The 24312-nt window shown below is 35.7% G+C and overlaps 1 protein-coding gene across 1 annotated transcript in view; it reads left to right on the plus strand.

Moving 5' to 3' along the window:
• The window catches only part of tanc2b (tetratricopeptide repeat, ankyrin repeat and coiled-coil containing 2b), a 139240-nt gene that overhangs the window by 96148 nt on the left and 18780 nt on the right, over window positions 1–24312 (plus strand). The window contains exons 6-11 of the mRNA XM_016246591.1: window positions 1542–1704; window positions 5252–5494; window positions 16290–16415; window positions 19170–19205; window positions 21114–21395; window positions 22270–22394. Coding sequence (XP_016102077.1) covers window positions 1542–1704; window positions 5252–5494; window positions 16290–16415; window positions 19170–19205; window positions 21114–21395; window positions 22270–22394 — 975 coding nt within the window. The remainder of the gene's footprint in view (window positions 1–1541; window positions 1705–5251; window positions 5495–16289; window positions 16416–19169; window positions 19206–21113; window positions 21396–22269; window positions 22395–24312) is intronic.

The following is a 24312-nucleotide window of genomic DNA, read 5'->3' on the forward strand; positions in this document are numbered from 1 at the left end:
ATAGAAATCAACACTTTTATTTAGCAAGGATGCTTTAAATTGATCAAAAGGGATGATAAAGACATTTATAATGTTACAAAATATTTCTATTTCAGATAAATGCGGTTCTTCTGGACTTTCTATTCATCAAAGAAACCTGAAAAAATTATACTCATCTGTTTTCAACATCATAATAATAATAAATGTTTTTTGAGCAGCAAATCAGAATATCAGAATGATTTCTGAAGGATCGTGTGACTGGAGTAATTATGCTAAATATTCAGCTTTGAAATCACAATAAATTACATTTTAAAATATATTCAAATAGAAAAGTTATTTTAAATAGCCTAGCAAAATATTTCAAAATTGTACTGTTTTGCTGTACTTTGGATCAAATAAATGTAGGCTTGGTGAACAGAAGAGACTTCTTTAAAAAACATGAACAATCTTACTGTTCAAAAACTTTTGACTAGTGTATAGTCAACTTTAATTTTTCTCTCATTTCTAGCTTTTAATTGGCTTAGAAATCAGATAACTGCTGGACAATAACCAATAATAATGATTTTTTTTATATACTACAAATACTTTTTTATCACATAAGGCAGAATAGTTTTTATACTGTAATAAATGCTATGTCAGTTAGCACTGCATTGTTCATATACTTTATTTATTACCTGGAGATGACTTGACAAACACAAATAAACCATATATTGTGTATTGTCGCAATCATACCTTTAATGTCTTCATGTTTCCAAACGTTTCAGTTTTTCTGTGAAAAAAAACTTCTCATACAGTGATAGCTGAACGCTTTTGTCCATTTCCTCATACGACTTTCTGCGTGAGAGCGCCCTCCAGCTTCGAGTGTGAATGAAACATACTCTGCACGGAGTGCAGAGCGCTCCGTGATGTTCATCTCGCCTTAATCTGGGTCTGAATAAAACATCAGATCATGCACAGACTATACTGTCTCTTTGAATTTAAAATCTATATTTATTCTCACCAGCTCTTGAAAACCTCTATGCGAACACACTTTAAGTGAATATTAAAAGTGGGGGGGACATGTCCCCCGCATCTCCCGCGTAATCTACGCACCTGAACAGGAGTATAGTGTTACATAACTACAGAGAGAGCGTGTGTGTGTGTGTGTGTGTGAGTGAGTGTGTGTGTGTGTGTGTGTGTGTGTGTGTGTGTGTGTGTGTGTGTGTGTGTGTGTGTGTGTGAGTGTGAGTGTGAGTGTGTGTGTGTATGGACTTGTCACTCTGACCTTAAGTGGTTGTGAATGTTTTAAGGCAAGGTGCTTTGCCTGTTGTGATGTTTGATGTTAATCGTGGTAGTGGGCAGATTAGCCGTGCCATGCTTCATTATGGCCTGCCTGGGGCCTCAGCACCCACCTAACCCGAACCGACACTGGCTCAGCCTGTCACGGAGTGCCACCGCCGTCCCATCAGGAGCCGAGAGAGAGGACTTCCTGCTGCCAGCTGTAGACTTCCAGAGCTGATAGAGATTAATTGGTCAACTGCAAACACAAGCTGCGACTCTGAGAGCAAAGGCTTTGTGTGCAGGGTTTAGGAGTGAGTGGGAGGATGAGTCCGTGTTCCACCCTCACCAGCAGCACCGCCTCGCCTCCTGCCTGCAGTCCATGCTCCACTCTTCCTTCTGCTGCTCCTGGACAGGCCGTCACCAGCCCCACATCCACCCTGGAGAGCAGAGACAGCGGCATTATTGGTGAGTGACTGACATTTGGGGTCGGTAAGATTGGTTTTCAAAAGTGGCATTTATTTGATCAAAAATACAGTAAAAACAGTAATATTGTGTGTAATATGTACTATTTGTACTATAGTACATATGTACTATTTAAAAAAACTGTTTTCTATTTTAATATATTTTAAAGTGGACATCGGATGCCTATTTTCCAAAATTTGGTGTGATTCTTTAAGGTCTTCTTGAAATGTCTGTAACATACTTTGGTTAAAATTCCTCAATGGTCGTGTAAAACAACACCCTTTTACCTTGTCAAGAACAGCTCTGTTCACAGTGACCGGAGATATGCTAATACGGGACAGTCCGTCAGCGGCCGTGGGCGGGGCTTGAGCACTATGATGTCATACTGCTCAGAAAATCAAAACCGCTTGATAATTGAGATTGTTTAGGTTTTGTGGGGATTAAAATGGAGTGAATGGATTTTTATCATTGTAGGCTGGTTGCACACTAAGACACATTTATATGCAAACACCATGTTAAAAGTGAATTTTGCATCCAATGTCCCTTTTATAATTAAAGGGGTCATATGATGCTGCTAAAAAGAACATTATTTTGTGTATTTGGTGTAATGAAATGTGTTTATGCAGTTTAAAGTAAAAAAAACACATTATTTTCCACATACTGCACATTATTGTTTCTCCTCTATGCCCCGCCTTTCTGAAACGCGTCGATTTTTACAAAACTCATCGGTCTGAAAAAGCGAGGTGTGCTGTGATTGGCCAGCTATCCAGTGCGTTGTGATTGGTCGAATACCTCAAGCGTGAGACGTTAATGTTACGCCCCTCACATACTGTTGATGCCGTGTCCCGGCTGGAGTGACGAGACAAAAATATTAAAACCCATTACAAACGAGGCATTTGTTGCATCCAGTGAGGACATAATTACTGATTATATTGACTTATACTGTCTTTTTTACGTGTTGCGTTGCGTTGCGTTGCATTGCGCCGCGTAAACATAAAACCCTGTCTGCATTTGTGATCAGAGAAATGACAAACAACAAGTGCTACTCCACACTGCCCAAAACTCGCGTTTGAATCATCAGTGGCAAATGATAAATGAAAACGTACTTACGTGAGTCAGAACTGCCGGCATTTTAGTCTAACGTTACTCTCCCAGGATCAGTAAACAGTCCTCCATAAAATGTGCCGGTGATCAACAGCATGAAGTTGATGTATTCCCTCAGCGGCCAGCACGGATGAGCTCCAGGCATGACGAAGCGGATATCGTCCTCTTTTGGAAGACCAAACAAAGTAGTTTCGCTTTCACAACGAAGCACACAGCGCCTTCACGACATGGCGGCAGCAACAATACTACAGCGAGAATAAAAGTTACGCCATCTTTCTTTGCGTGAACATTTGGGCGGCATTATGCTAATATTTCCACATAGTGATGTAGGTATGTGGGGGCTTGTTAGAGCCGTTTTAGGTAGGCGTGGCTGACTCTGAACTTTTATAAAGAATATCTCTTTGGATTTGAGACTTTAGTCTTTGCAAATTTACAGATCTTCTTTATGCACCAAGAGCTTGGAACACTCCAAAGAGAAAGGAAAAAATGAAATCACATCATATGACCCCTTTAATTAAAATATAATTTATTTCTGTGATCAAAGCTGAATTTCCAGGATCATTACTCCAGTCTTCAGTGTCACATGATTCTTCAGAAATCATTCTGATATGCTCATTTGCTGATCAAGAAACATTTCTAATTATTAACATTGAAAATAGTTAAGCTGTGTGGAAACTTTTTTTTCAGGATTATTTGATGAATAGAAAGTTCAAAAGAACAGCATTTACTTGGTTTTAGTGACATAAAATGTTTTTACTGTCACTTTTGATCAATTTGATGCTTTCTTGTTGGCTAAAATCATTAATTTCTTCCAATATATATTAATTTTTGTGCAAAGTTTATTGACTTAAATGTGTAGCATTTTCTGTTGTGAACATTGTAAGAAATTGTGATCAGTAAGTCATGGTAGAATGTTTTTCCTTTAATTTAACATCAAAATAATTTCCCTTTTTTAGTTATACATGATTTAACTCAGCTTTTAAGTCAGTTTAATATAATTTAAGTTGAAATGACTTGTACAGCCAATTCGATTATACTTTAAATAAGGCAGCAACTGAACTTAAGTTTTGAAGTTGAAGTAGGTGGAACTTTTTTAATAGTGAATGTACATTAGGTTTCCCAGACACTCCATTCTCCTTTCAGAATGTCAGGTTACTCTTTGTCCGTCTTGGTAATTCACCCGGCCAGCTATTTATTTCATAAAAGCAATAGGCTTGCTTTTAAAATCAAAATAAAACCTGAATATTTTCAGACTGGTACAGCTAATACTGACTGGTCTATGTGCTAGAATAAAAATCAGATGCCTTTTCTAAAAGCCGATTGGCTCTTTTGACTGAAAGGCGGGAGTTCTGTTCCCGGAGCTGCCGTATGGTGTGTTTAATTCCTCCTGGGAAGTTCATATTTATGAGTTGGGAAGTCATAATTACAACGTCAAGTGAGTTCAAGTCACTCTGCTCAGAGCAAGATGGTGATATCTTTTCGACAAAAAAATTAAATAAATAAATAAAAATCAGCAAGATTTTTAAACTCTGCTTCTACACAATGATGAATATGTTTTTGCTTTTTATGTTTAATTTTTTTATTTACTTTTTTTTTCTGAGTATGTTAATTGTAAATTGAATATATTCTATCATAATTTGACATTGTATTTTGTGCATGCAACTTAGATTAGTTTTATAGTACATTGAAGATTTAATAAATATATTTAGATTTAGATTTGATAATTTTATTTCAACAAATTTACCATCAATACAGATGCTGCATCCATTGCTTCCAAACATCTTTTCTCACTGACACTCTCCAAACTCGAAAAATCTGGGCTTAAACAAAGTTTTAGTCTCCCTCTCATAATTACGACTTTGTGGTGACGTTTAAGTGTGTTCAACTCGTAAATACGATCTTTCTAACATGACTTGAATGCACCAATATTAAGCCATGTTTTATTCATACCTCCACTTACACTAACTGTGTCCCATTTCACATAATGCTGCACTTTTCAGCTCTGTTTCATAATATTAGTAGTGCAATTCATGTTTTCACACTGAAAAATGAATGCATAGAAATGAGTACGTATAATGCACTTCTTTTCTGAAAACAAAAATCTAATTTCATTGAAACAAACAAGTTGCAGTTCCACTTATGCAACTAGTGGTGTAAAATAAGTCTTTAGATGTAACGATATTTTTAAGGCTCTAAAGCTCTGCGTTTATCACGCATATCTGAAGAGAATGCACTGAAAATCAAGCCAAATGATACTCGCAAAACTGCAAGAGCTTAAATGATGCAATCACTTTTCATACAGTATTCAAACGCAGCTCCACTCAGTCCTCTGGGGAAATTACCCTTTCTAACAGAATTTTCTTGTCACAATTTTGCTCGAAAATTTTGCTTTGAAATTTATTCCAGCTGATGTGTCTTCTCTCCTTCATCCTGCCTCTTTTCCCAGCCACCCTCACCAGTTACTCGGAGCCAATGGACAGGAGCGGGAAACATGGCGACGGCTCTCGAGGCAGCAGCCTGAAGCTCTGGCACTCTCACAGATCCACTCTGGACTCCAGCCTGTATCGCGTGGACGAAAACATGGCCGCCTCCACCTACAGCCTCAACAAGATCCCTGAGACCAGCTCCGCCCACTATTCCTCTCACCCCACCCCCCTCTACCTCATGCCCCGCCCTAACTCAGTGGCAGGTGAGTCTGAAGCCCCGCCTCCTCTGATTTTGGACGTTTGTGTGCCGTTGTTCTCTCCATCTCTTTATCAGTCGGGATTGTGATTTCCTGTTGTGCCACTCGATGCACATAACAATCCCGCTGCTTGGGGAACAGCTTCCTGTGGAAAAAATCCCAAACATCCAACAAAAGATGTTTGGACGTCATGTTGATTACTAAAACATGTCTTACAGGGTTGGGCAACATTCAGAATATAAGAATTGACTGTGTTACAGTTCATGACTTTTGGAGTTTGAATCGAATTGACCACAAACCACAGGATGTTGAATTGGAATGAAAGGAAATGCAACAGTCACAACAATAACAAAATACACAAGAACAGGTGTCAAGGGTTTCATCTTGTAAGTTTGCTTGGGTCAGTGAGAGTTCATTTATTAAATGTAATGAAATACATAAAACTGAATAATATTCATTAAATTGATATTACTAATTTAATGAATATTTCATTATTTAGGTTGCATTTCAAACATTTATTTATAATTTATTATAATTATCTATCTATCTATCTATCTATCTATCTATCTATCTATCTATCTATCTATCTATCTATCTATCTATCTATCTATCTATCTATCTATCTATCTATCTATCTATCTATCTATCTATCTATCATAAATACTATACTAAATAATAAATCTATCTATCTATCTATCTATCTATCAAGTACTAAACAAGTACTAAAACATTTATAATAAATTATAAATAAGTGTTTAAAATACAACCTATAAAATTGTACATATTTACATATTTTATGAATATTTAATTATACATATATATCGTTTTTGTTGTTGCTTTAAATAGGTTGTTATTATATGTTGTATATATAATCACATTTATCATAATTTGTACTGAAAAATTAAATGTTTCTTTAAATGTCATTCTATTTTAAGTCAGCTTCCTTATATTCAAAATTCAATTCAAAAGGAACTTAAAAGGCATTCTTGATTGGGTTCTGAATGGCGCGTGACCCTGGTGTCTCTCCAGTGTTCAGTCGGGTCACACCAGTACAGCTCAGAGCGACCTCACTCTTCAGTGCAATTGCAGCTCAGCTCAATCATACAGCCACTCAGAGCCATCAAACTGCAGTTAGTGACAGAATCAGCCCGGGTCGTGGACTATATACTTTAGCTCTGCACTGCTGGGGCGGCGTTAACAGGAGATAAGAGGCGTCTAATAGCGGCAATAATGATGAGCCTTGTGGAATAGCTCTCCCTGAAGTAAAAGCTAAATCTGTCTGATGATGTTGTTATGTCTCTTATGCAACGCAGCGCCTCTTCATTGCTGGCTGATTGTGTTAGTGTCCAAGTAATCAGCATTGTTGTATTTATGAGAAGACCCGTTTTTAGGAGAGAGAGAGAGAGCAATGAGTTATGGTTATCTCGAAGGAAAGTGACTCTCAAAAGGGCAAGTGATATAAAAGATTATTTCTTAATTGAGAAAACGGCTGGTATTCACGCTTGTGATCAGGAATGATGCAGTGCTCTGAGAAACCATACAAATCTGACAGCGGCATTAATCATATTGCAAATCTGACTGCGGCAAGCGGTGTAGATCGGTCTGGAAAATATACTGTGTGATCTAAAGATGATTTTTTTCTTTGATGAATATCTACAGAATGAAGTTAACACACAAATGACAATTCTGTCATTATTTGCTCATCGTCAGGACCTTTGTTACTTGGAACTTCATAAGGTGAATTTTTGAAGAATATTATGGCTGCTTTTTCCATATAATAAATCAAATGAAGACTAAGGTTGTCAAGCTCCAAAATGACAAAAAGCACATTAAAATTAGCATAAAGGTGATCCATATGACTTGGTGGTACAAGTTATGAAGTCGTACAAGAAGTGGACAAAGTCATTATTCACAGTCATTACTAGGGTTGTCAGCATGACTTATGCAGTATATTCCAAGGCTTATGAATTTATTCGAGAAGTAAACAAAGTCAGTATGCACAATTATTAATGTTCCCCTCCACTGAAAAACAGCTTTATAGGTTGCATTTCAAACATTAATATTAATTATCAATGTGGTATTTCTTACAAATAATTATAGTCTATTGTTTTTGTTGATGACTTATTTTAGTAGCCCTAATGTGTTTAGAAGAGTCTGGAAAGTAAACTGTTGATCTACATGATATAAAGATCTTTTTTTTTCTTATGTAATGCTAAAATATCTACAGTTAAAGTTCAAACCCAAATAACCTGAACTGTTCTGTGCAAAACACTTAAGCTGAATTTGTGAACAACCTGGCTGTTCTTTCCATATAATAAAAACGTCAATGGAAACTGGGGTTGTCAAGCTCCAACATGACCAAAATTCACCTTATAATTACCATAAAGGTGGTCAATATGACTTGGTGGTATGTTTGCAAGACCTCTAAACACCATATGCGAAGTGATTATTCACATTCATCAATATATTCGGAATCTCTGAAAAATGCATTACAAAAGTCATATGAACTTGAAAATGACGTGTCAGCAACACTTGAGACCAAATGCCATTGGTTCTTGAGATTAAACCATATTACAACCACCATATTTGACATGTGAACCACAGCAGAGAAAAACTGTCAGTCAAGTCATCACATGGCTTCATAAGTCTTGGAATGTAGCGCATGAGTCTCCTGGATTATTTTTTAAGATGTTTTCACGTTTTGTAATCAATTTTCGAGCTTGACAGCTCCAGTCACCATTCACTTTCACTATATGGAAAAGAATGGCCAGGATATTCTTAAAAAATTCACCTATTATGTCCATTGAAAAAAAGAAAGCCATCCAGGTTTGTAGTGAGTCGTTTCAGAATCGTGGAAGTTTATTCAGCACATTAGTTTGTCGAGGTCACAGACAGCGCTGATTGTTTATTCAGTGCAGGCAGTGCCGGTCGGGATCGTGGGAGCAGATGTACTCATTAAACATGTATCGTAACGTGTCTTTTACATCAGTCAGTCAGAATCACAATGAGGCAAATCTCCACAGTGGCCGTCTGAATGTCTTTTCAATGCTAAGTCTGTAGTAACGCAGGGCTTAACGTAACCTTATAGTGTCTAAAGTAATACTAATGTGTGTTTGTAGAGTCCCATCGGCCCCGAGAAGAGAGCTGAGCGATGTGAGACTGAGACACCATTAGTAAGAGAAAGCAGAGATTAAAGCCCTGTTTGGATGGAACTAGATTTTCCTGAGGAAATCGCTTTGTGATTTTAGTCCGGTCTGAATCGAACATGTGTTTTTGTCAGATGACCATGGTTAAAAATTGCAGAGCAAATTGCTAACAGTTTGGAAAAGCTGCAGATGCAATGTAATATTTTATCTTTTCATTTATTTGCACTTTTGCTGAATATGCAAAGCTGCACCTTACAACCCATATTTAGACCTATTTTTTTTTCAAAGTTGCTGTCTGCTTGAAACCCATCAAGCATAACAAGAGAAAGAAGTCAATATTAGAGCATTCACCGATTTCTCAAAATGGTTTTGTGATCACATGACTTTCCCAAATCCATTAGATATAAAATCTGCTAAATGTTTTTCCTCAGTAATTGAAAAGTCTTGATTTGCAATACAAATATCTAAACATAACAAAATCGACTTAAGAAAAAAAAAAGTCTTGTTTATTGAAAATGTGTGAACAATAAAAATGATCTTGTCAGTGGGATAAGAAAAATAAACTTTATTCCAAGAGGAAACAAGTTCATTTTTCTTACTCCACTGGCAGGTATTTAGTCTTGTTTTAAGCATAAACTTGGTTAATTTTTCAAACATTTATTTAAGAAATAGTTCACCCTCTGCAGTGAATGGGTGCCGTCAGAATGAGAGTCCAAACAGCTGATAAAAACATCACAATAATCCACAAGTAATCCACACCACTCCAGTCCATCAGTTAACATCTGGAGAAGACAAAAGTTGTTTTAACTTTAAATCATTGCTTCAGTCCTTTATCCATAATGTCTGTATCAGGAGAGAAATATGCACAGATCAAGCAAGCCAAAACAGGCTCTAATCAAATATGTGGGTGGCTTTTGATGTGAGAGACAACAGAGTATGGACTTTTTCTCTGGATGAAGCATTATTATGGATTATGGATTTATATCTTAGCCAGAAGCAACGGTTTGTAGTTAATAACATCTTAATGATGGATTTGTTTCTTACAAACACAGCTTTTCGCTTCACAAGATGTTAACTGATGGACTGGAGTGGTGTGGATTACTTGTGGATTATTCTGATGTTTTTATCAGCTGTTTGGACTCTCATTCTGACGGCACCCATTCACTGCAGAGCATCCATTGCTGAGACACTGATGCAATGCTACATTTCTCCATATCTGTTCCCATGAAGAAACAAACTAATCTACAACTTGGATGGGCTGTGGGCGAGTACATTTTCAGCAAATTTTCATTTGTGGATGAACTATTCCTTTAAGTCATTTTGCTTCTCAAGTAAATGTGTCTTGATTAAATAGTTGTACAAGACAAAAATACTAAGAAAATCATTTTTTGCAGTGTACGGAGATCATCTGTATCAGTACATGTAGTCGTCGCTCGTAACTCAAACATCGCTTAGAAAACAAATCTCGTCCGAAGGAGAGATGTGTAGGAAGAAAAAATGAAAGCCTATAAAAAAAGAACGATGAAAGGGCAACGATATAAATAATGTACTGAGGTAAGTAATAATCTCAGTGAAAAGGAGAGCGAGAAATACTCACTATAAACCCAAATGAATAAAAGGGAGGAAAGAGAAAGAAAAGGGGGATGAAAGAAAAAAAGTGTGATGATAATGGCAAGGTAAGGGATTATGGGTGAGAAGTGGAACGAGAGAGATGGAGATAAGATGAAAGGAGAGGAGAATGCCGGCTGCTGATTGGCTGAGCTCCGGTGGTGGAGGAGATCAAAGCTGCAAGCTTTAACCAGCTCAAACCCCCAGAGCTCACCGTCAGATTCTCATCCGCACAGAGACCGGCGGAGAAACCAGGGAGTTGAGGAGGTGTGAATGGAACCGGAGGAGTGCAGATTGTAGATTATGTAATGTTGTAGATGTATTGTGTTGTGTGTAGCTGAAAGGAGAGATACTGAAGACATGTAAACGTCCTAATTAGAGGTTTCTAGAAGAGAATGGAAAGGAAGAATAGGGATGGAGGAGTGACGTAACACAATAAAACCTGAGCTTAAAGGGATAGTTCAGGTAAAAATAAAAATACTGGCATCATTTACTCTCCCTCATATCACTACAAACCCTGTCGCCTGGGAAACAAAAAAGAAGATGTTTAGCAGAATGTCCAGGCTGGTGACAGAGAATGGGGACTGGGGCTGTTGAGCTCAAAAATGACTTTATTTGCACTTTATTCCAAATCTTCTGAAAGCCATGTGAGAGCTAACTGTCTGATTTTTACAGGAATGAATACTTTTATTCAGCAAGTATGTATTAAAGTGATCAAAAGTGATAGTACATTTGAAATGTTACCAAAAAAATTTTTTTTTTCAAATAAATGCTGTTCTTTTGAACTTTCTGTTCGTCAAAGAATCCTGAAAAAAAATTCACAAAAATATGAAGCAGCAGAACTGTTGTCAACATTGATAATAATCAGAAATGTTTCTTGAGCAGCAAATCAGCATATTATACTGATTTCTGAAGATCATGTGAGACTGGAGTAATGATGCTGAAAATACAGCGGCGCATCACAGAAATAAATTACATTTTACTATATATTAAGATAGATAACAATTATATTATATTGCAATAATATTTCACAGTATTACTGATTTGACTGTTTTTGTAATCAAACCAAAGCAGCTTCAGAAGACTTTCATAATAGCATATGATTTGCACTGACTACGTTTTGTTATTTTAGCACTATTATTCACTATTATAATTTTTCTAATAAAATAATTTTTTTGCTTTTAATAAATATTTTAAATAATATATAATAATAATTCCAGTTTTCATGCCAATTTTAGTTTAGATTTGAGTCATTTTCTTTTGTGCATTTGTATTTTTTTCTTAGTTTTTGTTCTTTTTAAATATTACTATTTATGTTTACATGCAAATTAAAAATGTACTTCAAATTAACCTTATTTCAGTAAGTTGCCAAGGCACAATGTGTTGTTTGTTTTTTTATTTATTTATCTATCATCTATATCATGATATTTTATTTGACTGTATTTATGGACTGCCCATGTTCCCATGTACCTTATGTAGCCCTGCCCCTTTTCAGAAGATTCACATGATAACTTTTGTTAACTCTACATTAAGTAAATCCACTTCACCGTTTAATTACTCTTCAACAGTTATAGTTAAAAAATGAAGTTCAAAGACAAAATTCTAAAGATGGCTGTGCGCTTGTTTCTCTGACGCACGAGGTCTATAGAGATGAGCAGACGAGCGATAAGAGACGTTTTCTTTTGTGTTCCATGGAAGAAAGAAAGTCACACAGGTCGGGAATAACATGAAGGTGATTAAGTGGTGACAGAACCTTCATTTTTGTTTGAATTACCCCTTTAACTCGGGCTAAACGAAGTCAGGCTGTGCTGCTTGGTTGGAATCATTTCTGTTGCATTTGTATTTCCGTTACAAGACTCTAACTGGTCCAATAAGGGCAGCTCAGCCTGACTCAATTTTCAGAACTCGATTTTAATGCATTGGAAGGTCCTCGTGAGAACAGAATATCTTTAATTCTATTCGAAAGCGGCTGTAATTGCTTGTTTTCCAGTCTCATTGCAAGCAGAACCTCAGATTCGTCCACCTGCGGTTTCTTGGTATAAGATGCACCTGTGACACTCGTTTTCACACACTCAAACTCAATTTTAAAAGTATTATCTCAGGACAAGGATGTCTTGTCATATACACACAAGCACACATGATAGCACACACAAGCACACCCAAAATCAATTTCAACGTGATTACTTTTTTATTTTTGCAGAGTACCCTTTCTATTTCATCTGATGCACTTACAATGAGACATCCATTCACACAAAGCCATTCTGAGAAGAATCCTTGAGCTCTGTGGATATGTCGTTCCTGTCTAAAGCAATCGAACTGAAAATAACACAAACGGCCTATCAAAAAACTACAAAAGTCTCTCACAGAAAATTACAGTTGTGCTCTCAGTTGAGCTACAGTGGTGACTATGATTATTTAATCATTATACAATGAATTTGTGATTAATAATGACAACAATAATACTTGATAATACTTGACTTGATCATTTTGTACTCCCCTTACACTCTTAAAAATAAAGGTGCTTCAAAAGGTTCTTCAAAGCCTATCAAAAAACTACAAAAGTCTCTCACAGAAAATTACAGTTGTGCTCTCAGTTGAGCTACAGTGGTGACTATGATTATTTCATCATTATACGATGAATTTGTGATTAATAATGACAACAATAATACTTGATAATACTTGACTTGATCATTTTGTACTCCCCTTATGGTTGGATACTCCACACACTGGATATCAGTAATGCCAAACGCCACTGGTTTTCATGTTAACACTCCATCATATTTGGTACTTTAACAGTGTTTTTATTTTACCATTTTTTATTTTATTTAAATTTTACAATCAATTCCTTGAATGTATCTATTAATGTCAGTTAATAGACCTGAGCTGACATGGACTAAAAATGAACAGTTGTATTTTTATTAGCTAACATTAACAAAAATGTATAAATACTGTAACAAACGTATTGCGCATTGTTAGTTAATGCAAAAAAAAAAAAGGAAAAAAAGCATTTTCTCAGAACTCAGAATATTTTCAAAGCATTTTCTCAGATATGAACTCAGAACTGCAAGATGTTAACTCGCAATTGCGAGTTTGTAACTAGATATAAACTTATTTATTATTCCATGGTGAAACAAAAAACAGAATTGCAAGATGTAAACACAAAATTCAGAGAAAAACAAAGTCAGAATTGAGATGTAAACCAAAAAGTGGATACTCCACACACTGGATATCAGTAATGCCAAACGCCACTGGTTTTCATGTTAACACTCCCATCATATTTGGTACTTTAACAGTGTTTTTATTTTACTATTTTTTATTTTATTTTAATTATACAATCAATTCCTTGAATGTATCTGTTAATGTCAGTTAATGGACCTGAGCTGACATGGACTAAAAATGAACAGTTGTATTTTTATTAGCTAACATTAACAAAAATGTATAAATACTGTAACAAACGTATTGCGCATTGTTAGTTAATGCAAAAAAAAAAAAGGAAAAAAAGCATTTTCTCAGAACTCAGAATATTTTCAAAGCATTTTCTCAGATATGAACTCAGAACTGCAAGATGTTAACTCGCAATTGCGAGTTTGTAACTAGATATAAACTTATTTATTATTCCATGGTGAAACAAAAAACAGAATTGCAAGATGTAAACACAAAATTCAGAGAAAAACAAAGTCAGAATTGAGATGTAAACCAAAAAGTTGTAAACCAAAATGCAAAGCAAAGCAAAAATAGGATTCTGCGTTAATATTTACCAATTCTGGTATCAATTTTTTTCTCTGAATTGTAAGAAAAAAAAACAGAATTGTGAGATAAAAAGTCGTAATTATCTTTTTTACTTTTATTTTTTTGTGGCAGAAATAGGCTTTCATAGAAACATTATTTATTGTGAAAAATGTATTTGTTTATTTATTTAATTTACTGTTTTTAAGACCAAATAATTACCTTGTTAAATGGTTTCACTAAGGGTGCTTTCACACCTGTAGATCGATTGCTTTGTTCCGAAACAGGGATTAAAATTATTACAATGTTGCTTTTTATTCTTGGTGCGGTTTGCTTTCACACAGCAAAGTTTCTAAATGGACCAAATTTGTTAATGCAAGTCACGTGTGAGTAAACTGTTCTCTCATTGGTCAAAGTTCCACGGTTTATTTTCCGGGATTCCACCAGCTGTCACGCATGTCATTCGTCAGGATGGAACGACAACAGCTTCGCGGGCTTATTGTTTATTTTTATTTTTTTTAGCTGTCCTTATATTAATTCATTTTGAGCAGGAGTCCAGGATTCATCGGGAAAACATAAAAAAAAATGCACATACTAGGAAGAAGAGCAATAAGACAGCATTATAAAATGAAAAAGTGCGCTTTTTTATTTTGAATGGCGAAGACGTGCTCACCCACAGACATTCACAGGTTCATTTTGAAGTATTAGCAAAACAACAAAGCTAATGCTTTTCACGGAACTTATGTAATTACCCATTATACATTGTGATATAGCCTGGTTCGGTGGTCCGTTAGATCGGATTGCTTTTTTACTACAACCAAACCGCTCCAGGGTTAGTTTTAAATCGAGCCGAGACCACCTCGTTCAGGCGATCTCGGACCGATTGTTTTGCTGCAGATCCGGGCACGACTGCCGTGTTCACATATGCCCAAACGAACCGAGCTAAGGGGGGAAACGCGCCAGGTTCCGAAACAAGGGGCCAGGTGTGAAAGCACCCTAATTGCTAGTAACATTGGCGAGAACCCCCCAGCTCCAATTCGCACAAATCCCATCCTGACTGGCTGGCTGGCAGGATCTTTCTGTCAGCCACTCTGACTCCAATCCAACCCCTCCCCAAAATTCCCAGCTGCTGCGCTCATCCCATATACAGAAGCATTCCTGCCCAGCTCACTTCCCATGCTTCCCAGTCATTTCCAGTTCTCATGCACATTCACACATTCAGTCCAGTCAGAGCAGAACTAGACTGACACGAGTATGACAAAGAGAGATTTTTGGTTTCACAACACGCTCATGCTAGGACCCAAATGGAGACGTTCCTTCACAAGAGTTTAGAGGCTTGGAGAGATTTTGCACCAAAGTGGCTGTCCTGGACTTACGGATAAGTGTAGTGTTCACATTTGCAGCTCCAGACCTTCTGTCTTCCCGATCCGGATTTAATCAGGCTGTTGTGGGCGACTGTGATCATCTCCAGCCTGTCACTGTATACTGTAAATCTGGGCTTTTATCAGATTACGATATGCATTTCATGTGACAAACTGTTTGTAAGCATCGTTATGGAATGAACATGCATTCACATCCTAAGGGTTGCTTTCTTAAATTCTCTCTCTCTCTCTCTCTTTCTCTCTCAAACTCTGTGTTACAGATACTGGGCAGTTGCTATGCAGGTTGCTAGGGTATTCTGATTGGTTGTGTGTGCTTTGCTATAGTGTTTTGTGTGTTTGCCTGATAGTAAGGCATATCTATGCATTTGTTATATCATTCTGAGTGGTTGCTATGCAGTTGCTATGGTTTTTCATGTGGTTGCCACGGGACAAGGCGTATCTATGCATTCATCTTAGTGTTCTGGGTGGTTGCTATGCAGTTGCTATGGTGTTTTTTGTGGCTGCCAGGTGTCAGGACATATCTGTGCATTTGCTATAGTGTTCTGAGTGGTTGCTATGCAGTTGCTAGGGCACTCTGAGTGGTTGCTGGTGTGTTGCTACGCAGTTGCTAGTGTTTTGCTATGCAGTTGCTAGGGCATTCTGAGTGGTGGATGGTGAGGTGCAGCGCAGTTGCTAGGGCACTCTGATTGATTGCTGGTGTTTTGCTACGCAGTTGCTAGTGTGTTGCTAGGGCATTCTGAGTGGTTGCTTGTGTGTTGCTACGCAGTTGCTAGGGCATTCTGAGTGGTTGCTAGTGTGTTGCTATGCAGTTGCTAGGGTATTCTGAGTGATTGTTAAACAGCATAAGCAATACTAATGAGAATGTTAGGTCTGATCAGATGAGCTCATCTTCATCCTGGTGTTTTTATGTCTCTCATCACGTGTTTTCTGTCCCATCAGCCACCAGTTCGGCACATCTGGAGGACCTGGCGTATCTGGATGAGCAGAGACACGCCCCCCTGCGCACCTCCCTGCGGATGTCCCGACAGAACACGGGCGCCGGTCGCTCCGGGCAGGACCTGCGAGGTGAGCGACGTCTCGTCCTGCACGTTCAACTGCTTAGCTTCTATTCACATCTGCCTGATGTTGTCCGTGAATGTCAGCTCACAGATATATTTGGTCAGAAGGCGTGCACAGATCAGCAGCTTCATTCTCTCATTGACTCTTTGCAGTGTGAGTGTTTGGACTGACAGCAGGGCTGCGTCCTCATCTACTCTCTGTCTCTGTGTGTCAGTGTCCACTGAGACGCTGCGTTTAGTATGGAGATATAATTGTTGCATAATTCCAAATAAATAGAATGAGATCCACAAATAAATCTTAGTTTCACAAACATGAATTAAATTCACAAATGAATAAAATGAGATTTCCAAATGAAAATCATATTCATAAATATATTTTTATGTCACAAACACAATTTAGCCTGGCATTCATTTGTGAATCGCGTTTTTTTTTCTTTTTTCTTTTTTTGTCATTTATTTATGACTGACAAATATGTATTGGTTTATGTTAAAATTGTCTAAAATGTCTAAATTATATGTAATACAAAAACAAATCTTACATTTAGTAAGACTAAATATTATATTTTATTTGATCTTGTTTTGTTTTGTTTTGAGTGCCAAACAGAGGTATTTTAGTTAACTAAACTAAAACCATAAAAAAACACAGTTTTGTTACGTGAAATAAAATAAATGTTCATTGAAATAAAACTAAAATAAAATAAAAATGAATAAAAACGATATAGACATGAACTGAAAACAAACAAAAAAACATCAAAATTACTAGAAAATTAACTTAAAAGAAAAAAAGAAAAACAAGTGTTAAATATTAATAAAAACTATAATAGTGTCTCAGTGATACTAAAATAACAGTGGTGCTACACATGCTCAGATGAAGGAAGCAGAAAGTGATTTCACACAGGCCTCTGCTGATGTCCACTGGGTGAGGACTCATCTGGACTCCTCCTTTATCTTCAGCAGATAATTAGGAGACCAGGGCCTTGGCGTGACCTCAAATCCTCAGTTTCCCCAGATGCTCACACACATACGCACAGACACACACGCACACACACACACACACACACACACACACACACACACACACACACACACACACACACACACACAAACTCACACACACACACACACAAACTCACACACACACATACGCACATACACACAAACACACAGACACGCACACACTCACTCACACTGCTTGCTCGGTGACGTTGGATGGTGTTACACCTGCTGGTCTGGTGTGCCGCTCTCACCTGGTGAATAATTAAAATAGATCTCACTGCATCCGGTTCGCAATCAGGAGAGAAGATGCCAAGGTGACTCTCATAATATGGCTTAATATTAACCAGCACCTCGAGGAACCGTCGTCCTCCTGACAGCCATTAACATTTGAAGTTAAACTCAAACCCAACATCCATTGCATGTTTTTGTCACAAAAATTAAATAAATAAATGAATGAATAAAATAAAAAAATATATTTAATTGCAATGGAATTAATGGAGCAACACAAACATAAAAACAATACATTTAAAAAGTTTTGAAAAAAATGTGTTGAAGTGATGTGTCCATTTTAGACTAGTGTGACAGAGTTGCAAAAACATCCAATATTTATAACTTCTATCAAGATCATGTAAAATCAGTTAACAGTAAATTTTGAAACTACCATTCAAAAGTTTGGTATCGGTAAGTTTAAAAAAAAATAAAATTTTAAAAGAAGACTCATCTGCTCACCTAGGCTGCATGTATTTGATCAAAAATACAGTAAAACAGTAATATTGTGAAATATTATTTCAATTTAAAATAACTGTTTTCTATTTGAGCATATTTTAAAATGTCATTTATTTCTGTGACGCAAAGCTGCATTTTTAAATTATTACTCCAGTCTTCAGTGTCACATGATCTTTTAGAAATCATTTTAATTTATATTATTATAATTGTTGAAAACTTTTAGTTTTCGCTGGATTCTTTGATGAATCAAAGGTTTGACAGAACAGCATTTATTTGAAATAGAAATCTTTTGTAACATTGTAATCATTTTGATCAATTTAATATGTCCTTGCTGAATAAAAGTATTAATTTCTTTAAAAAACAAAATCATATTGATCCCAAACATTTGAACGGATGCAGAAGAAAGAACTATTTCTTGAGCAGCAGATCAGCATATTATAGTGATTTCTGAAGATCATGTGACGCTGAAGACTGGAGGAATGATGCTGGAAATACAGCTTTGATCACAGCTATCAAATGCATTTTACGGTATATTACAATAGAAAACTGTTATTTTAAATTGCAATAATTTTTCACAATAATGCTGTTTTTACTGTATTTATAATCAAATAAATAAAACGTTTAATCGAATAAATGCAAGTAAATGCCTTGGTGAGCAGAAGAGACTCTTTCAAAAGCATTTTTTTTAAATCTTAATTATTCTAAACTTTTGACTGGTAGTGTAGAAGTCAGGGTCGTGTCAGTCTATCACTCTCACCATTTAAAAAAGCCTTATTTTACTTGCATTTGCCACTCAGAAAGTGTAGATTTTTGATCTTGAGATCTTTGGATCATGAAAGTGGTGCTTTTAATGCACAGATTTGACAGAAATGTACTTAGACAGTAATCACAATTGTGGGAAATGATGTGTTTCCTCTTTAACTGTCTCTCACATCCTCACCTGATGTCTTCACCCACTGCATATTTTATTTGGAGTGATGTGCTTTTTTCAGTGCAAGCTCTCTCTCTTTCTCCTGTCGCCTGTCTGTGTGTGTCTCAGCTTCCGCTAACAGTCATGCCTGGCAGTCTCAGTCACGTAAGTGTGGGATCTTACAAAGGCTGATCTCTGTCCCGTCTGTGCTGTCAAATGTCCCTTTGATAGCCGAGTAGCAGTAGTGGCCTGTGATCTTCTGGAATGACTGTATCATACTGTATTTTGTGATGTGGACAAATTAGTTGTGTGGTAGGTGTGGAAATGTGGGGCCCTATAAAATATTTTTTTTAATTCATAATTTATTTTCTGCTTGTTTTTCCCCCAAATTGTTTTCATATTTTTAAATTATTGTTTTGTTTTTGTTATACATTATGGGATTATATTATAATTTTGTGTGTCTGTATATATATATATATATATATATATGTAATTATAGTACTTGCCTATATTATATAATTGTATTTTTGTAAATACTAATTATAATAATAACTCATTAAAAATATTATAACATAATATAAATTAATATTAGAATATATATATATCATAATATAAAGTATTATTTATATTTACTTATATAAAAATACAGTCTGGTGTGCCGCTCTCACCTGGTGAATAATTAAAATAGATCTCACTGCATCCGGTTCGCAATCAGGAGAGAAGATGCCAAGGTGACTCTCATAATATGGCTTAATATTAACCAGCACCTCGAGGAACCGTCGTCCTCCTGACAGTCATTAACATTTGAAGTTAAACTCAAACCCAACATCCATTGCATGTTTTTGTCACAAAAATTAAATAAATAAATGAATGAATAAAATTAAAAAATATATTTAATTGCAATGGAATTAATGGAGCAACACAAACATAAAAACAATACATTTAAAAAGTTTTGAAAAAAATGTGTTGAAGTGATGTGTCCATTTTAGACTAGTGTGACAGAGTTGCAAAAACATCCAATATTTATAACTTCTATCAAGATCATGTAAAATCAGTTAACAGTACATTTTGAAACTACCATTCAAAATTTGGTATCGGTAAGTTTAAAAAAAATAAAATTTTAAAAGAAGACTCATCTGCTCACCTAGGCTGCATGTATTTGATCAAAAATACAGTAAAACAGTAATATTGTGAAATATTATTTCAATTTAAAATAACTGTTTTCTATTTGAGCATATTTTAAAATGTCATTTATTTCTGTGACGCAAGGCTGCATTTTTAAATCATTACTCCAGTCTTCAGTGTCACATGATCTTTTAGAAATCATTTTAATTTATATTATTATAATTGTTGAAAACTTTTAGTTTTCGCTGGATTCTTTGATGAATCAAAGGTTTGACAGAATCTAAATAATCTATCTTAAATGTATATGTATAATTAATATATTTTACATATATAAAAATACACATAATATAATAAATTATTTAATCTAAATAATCTATCTTAAATGTATATGTATAATTAATATATTTTACATATATAAAAATACACATAATATAATAAATTATTTAATCTAAATAATCTATCTTAAATGTATATGTATAATTAATAATGTAAATAAATAAAATGAACATATATATATATATATATATATATATATATATATACATTTATTTTTATTTGTAATAATGATGAACTATAATAATGTAATAATAATGAACTAATGAACTATTCTATCCTAATGACATTTTATCATCACAAAGTGTCTAATTTAATTAATAAAGCATTAACAATTTAGTAATTTTTGTTTAGTGTTTAGTCAAAAAAGTTCATATCAATACAACAACTAATAAAATAAATTTGCATTATTTTTTATAAAGTTTGAATTGATTCTTCAATTCTGCCTTAAATCATAGGGCCCTAGATATGTGTCTTTCTGTGAGCGTATGTGTCTTTTGATAGTTTTTTTGTTTACATTTTAGGTTATTTCTGCGTGTTTGTAATATTTTAGAGGGTGCATCTGAATATGTTTCATACACATTCATATTTTTGATACTTTTTGTCCTTTCCCAGTGCGATTCGCTCCGTACAGACTGCAGGACATCGCACTAAAGCCGCTGCTTTTCGAGGTGCCCAGCATCACCATGGACTCTGTGTTTACCGGCCGTGATTGGCTCTTCCAGGAGATTGACGCATACCTACGCACTGCCCACTGCGCCACTAATCGTGGTGTGGTACTGGTAGGCAACATCGGCTACGGCAAAACGGCCATCATCTCGCGCCTCGTGGCTCTCAGCTGCCATGGCAACCGCATGCGACAGATCGCCTCCGACAGCCCACAGGCGTCGCCAAAACGTAAGGTTTATTACTAGTATATGTGACTTTTGCAAAGTGCACTGACCAAACTTCATATGTTATCTGTCAGCCAATGGTGATTCTGTGCCGCAGTGAACTTTTCTAAAGCTCATTTAGGCAAAAGCTGAAGTGTTTGACTTCTGCTCCAGTCTTTCTCTGTCAACACCAAATGTAATCACAAAAATAATGAATGTAATAATGAATATAATATAATCAACATGGGCTCATTAAAACATATCCCTGTCTATATTTCTGGAAAACTCCAAAAACGTACCTCACCCTTAGTTCACTGCCGTTTCCAGCTGGAATTCACACAAATTATGATTACGGGGCAGAATTAATGAAGACTTATTTTTGTATGATTTCTTGCACAATATGTCATGGCCTCAACACATTTTTACCATAGTGCATGATTTGTAAACAAATATTTTGATGTTTGTATCACATAAGCAGCTCAATATGTTTGGCTTTTCTGATGTAGTAAACTTGCTCGGTAGCGCACCCGGTACAGCATTGCAATTGTGATTGTGATAAATAACTCGAGTACAAATCCCACCTCAGCAAATGAGTTTTCATCTCACGTTTGCTTTTGTTATCACTCTCAATTAGGTTTAGGGTTGAGTTTAGTATAGATGGTATGTTATTATTAAAAACGATTAACCATTTAGTGCTGCTCACTGGACATTTCATTTTCAAACTGCTGCAATATGTACAACAACCAGAGTAATAAAACATTGCCAGAGTTTCATATAAAACTGAACACGCTTTTAGCTCCACTCACTAGACATTTCACTGAAAGTGTCACAAAAAGTGTGCACGAAGCCACGGGTTGAGCCTGGGTTGAGTATAATTCATTGTTTTCATGTGTGGTCAGATGGAGATGGCATCCCTCTCACGCAGCCGCAGCCTTCCCATGGTACACTGGGAGGAGGAAGTTGCCCTGGAACTCCAGAAATGAGGAGGAGACAGGAGGAGGCCATGAGGAGGCTTGCATCACAGGTACACACACACACCAGGGAGTAATAATGCATCAATGCATTGATTTAAGTCATTTAATTACCAATTATAATTTACATAATAATAGCCAATTTGTTTTCTCAGATTACATGCACACTCTTGTTACTATGGAAACCTGTTTCTGCTACGGGATAAATAATAATAGTAAACAAAAGAAAAGTAATTGAGACTTTTTTCAGTCAGAACTGCAAGATATAAACTCAAAAAATGTTCTCACAATTCCAACTTTTATCTTGCCATTTTGACTGAATACAGACTTTTTCTCGGAATTCTGGCTGTACTGTACAACTCACAACTTTGACTTTTTTTCTCAGAATTGCAAGGGAAAAAGTCAGAATTGTGAGCTATAAACTCAGAAATGTGAGGCAAAAAAAAAAGTCAGAATTGCGAGATAAAAAGTCACAATTACCTTTTTAATGTTTGTTATCCCATGATGGAAACAAGCTTCTATACGGTGCAGATACTGAGCTTGAGGGACTAAAGCAAGAACAATTCAATAAAAATAAATAAATACAATTGTAGTAATTAAAATAATAATTATAATAATTTTAATACATTTTACATTTAAAAATATAAAATCAAGAATAATTAATATGCAATTATGTAAAAAAAAAATCACTTTTCATTGTTAAATGCACAGTTAATTGTTATTTTTCAGTTCAAATGTTTATGTTCTGGAATATTTGAAAAATATTTTTATGTTGAAACGTGATTATTTATTCTTAATTTGTATACACTATTCATTGATTTGTTGAAATGTTAATTTTGTGACCCTATTAGATTTAAAAATGCCTCTTATCTAAATGTATGTGACAGAAATCATGTTTCAATTACTGGATTAGTATCTTTATGTTACATGATATATACATCTATTATGCATATTCAACGACATACATACATTCTTCATCCATTTGGTATCAGAAATCAAAGCTGGTTTCTCACTGAAGCTGAAACACACACACACACACACACACAGACGGTTTCCCACATCAATCTTCTCACAATAAATCCTGTTGATCACTTTTCATTGTTAAATGCACAGTTAATTGTTATTTTTCAGTTCAAATGTTTATGTTCTGGAATATTTGAAAAATATTTTTATGTTGAAACGTGATTATTTATTCTTAATTTGTATACACTATTCATTGATTTGTTGAAATGTTAATTTTGTGACCCTATTAGATTTAAAAATGCCTCTTATCTAAATGTATGTGACAGAAATCATGTTTCAATTACTGGATTAGTATCTTTATGTTACATGATATATACATCTATTATGCATATTCAACGACATACATACATTCTTCATCCATTTGGTATCAGAAATCAAAGCTGGTTTCTCACTGAAGCTGAAACACACACACACACACACACACAGACGGTTTCCCACATCAATCTTCTCACAATAAATCCTGTTGACCGTTAGAATTGCTTCTCCTCACACACAAAAGGCCGTCTTAACCTGTGCGGACCTGCTGTTGCGGTCTCAGCTATTGCATTATGCAGATATGTTTAAAAAAGAGAAGTAGGTTTGCCAGTGCGCCTCATAAAATATTTATTCAGGCAGAAAGCAATTTCCTTGCCATGCTATTAGATTTAGTTAAGTCAATGCATTAAAAATCAACTCTCTCTTTCTACCCTTCTGGATGGCTTAAGTCCTTTTAAAACATTTGTATGAGTGAATTAGTATTCTAATATAGTTGATCCTCTCTCTGGCTGTCACAGCCAGGACTCTGCATCTGATCTCTCATTTCTCCATCATCTCCTCCACCTGCGCTGTGCTTTGTGTAGCCTTTGGCTCTCCAAATCTGTCAAATCTGTGCGCCACTGGACCCCTATGACCGGAGCTTTCGCCGTTAAACCATCACACCTCATTAACAGAGTTTGTGGCGCTTGAGAG

The sequence above is a fragment of the Sinocyclocheilus grahami genome, unplaced genomic scaffold (genome assembly GCF_001515645.1).
Source record: "Sinocyclocheilus grahami isolate Dianchi unplaced genomic scaffold, SAMN03320097.WGS_v1.1 scaffold802.1, whole genome shotgun sequence".
Taxonomy (NCBI): domain Eukaryota; kingdom Metazoa; phylum Chordata; class Actinopteri; order Cypriniformes; family Cyprinidae; genus Sinocyclocheilus; species Sinocyclocheilus grahami.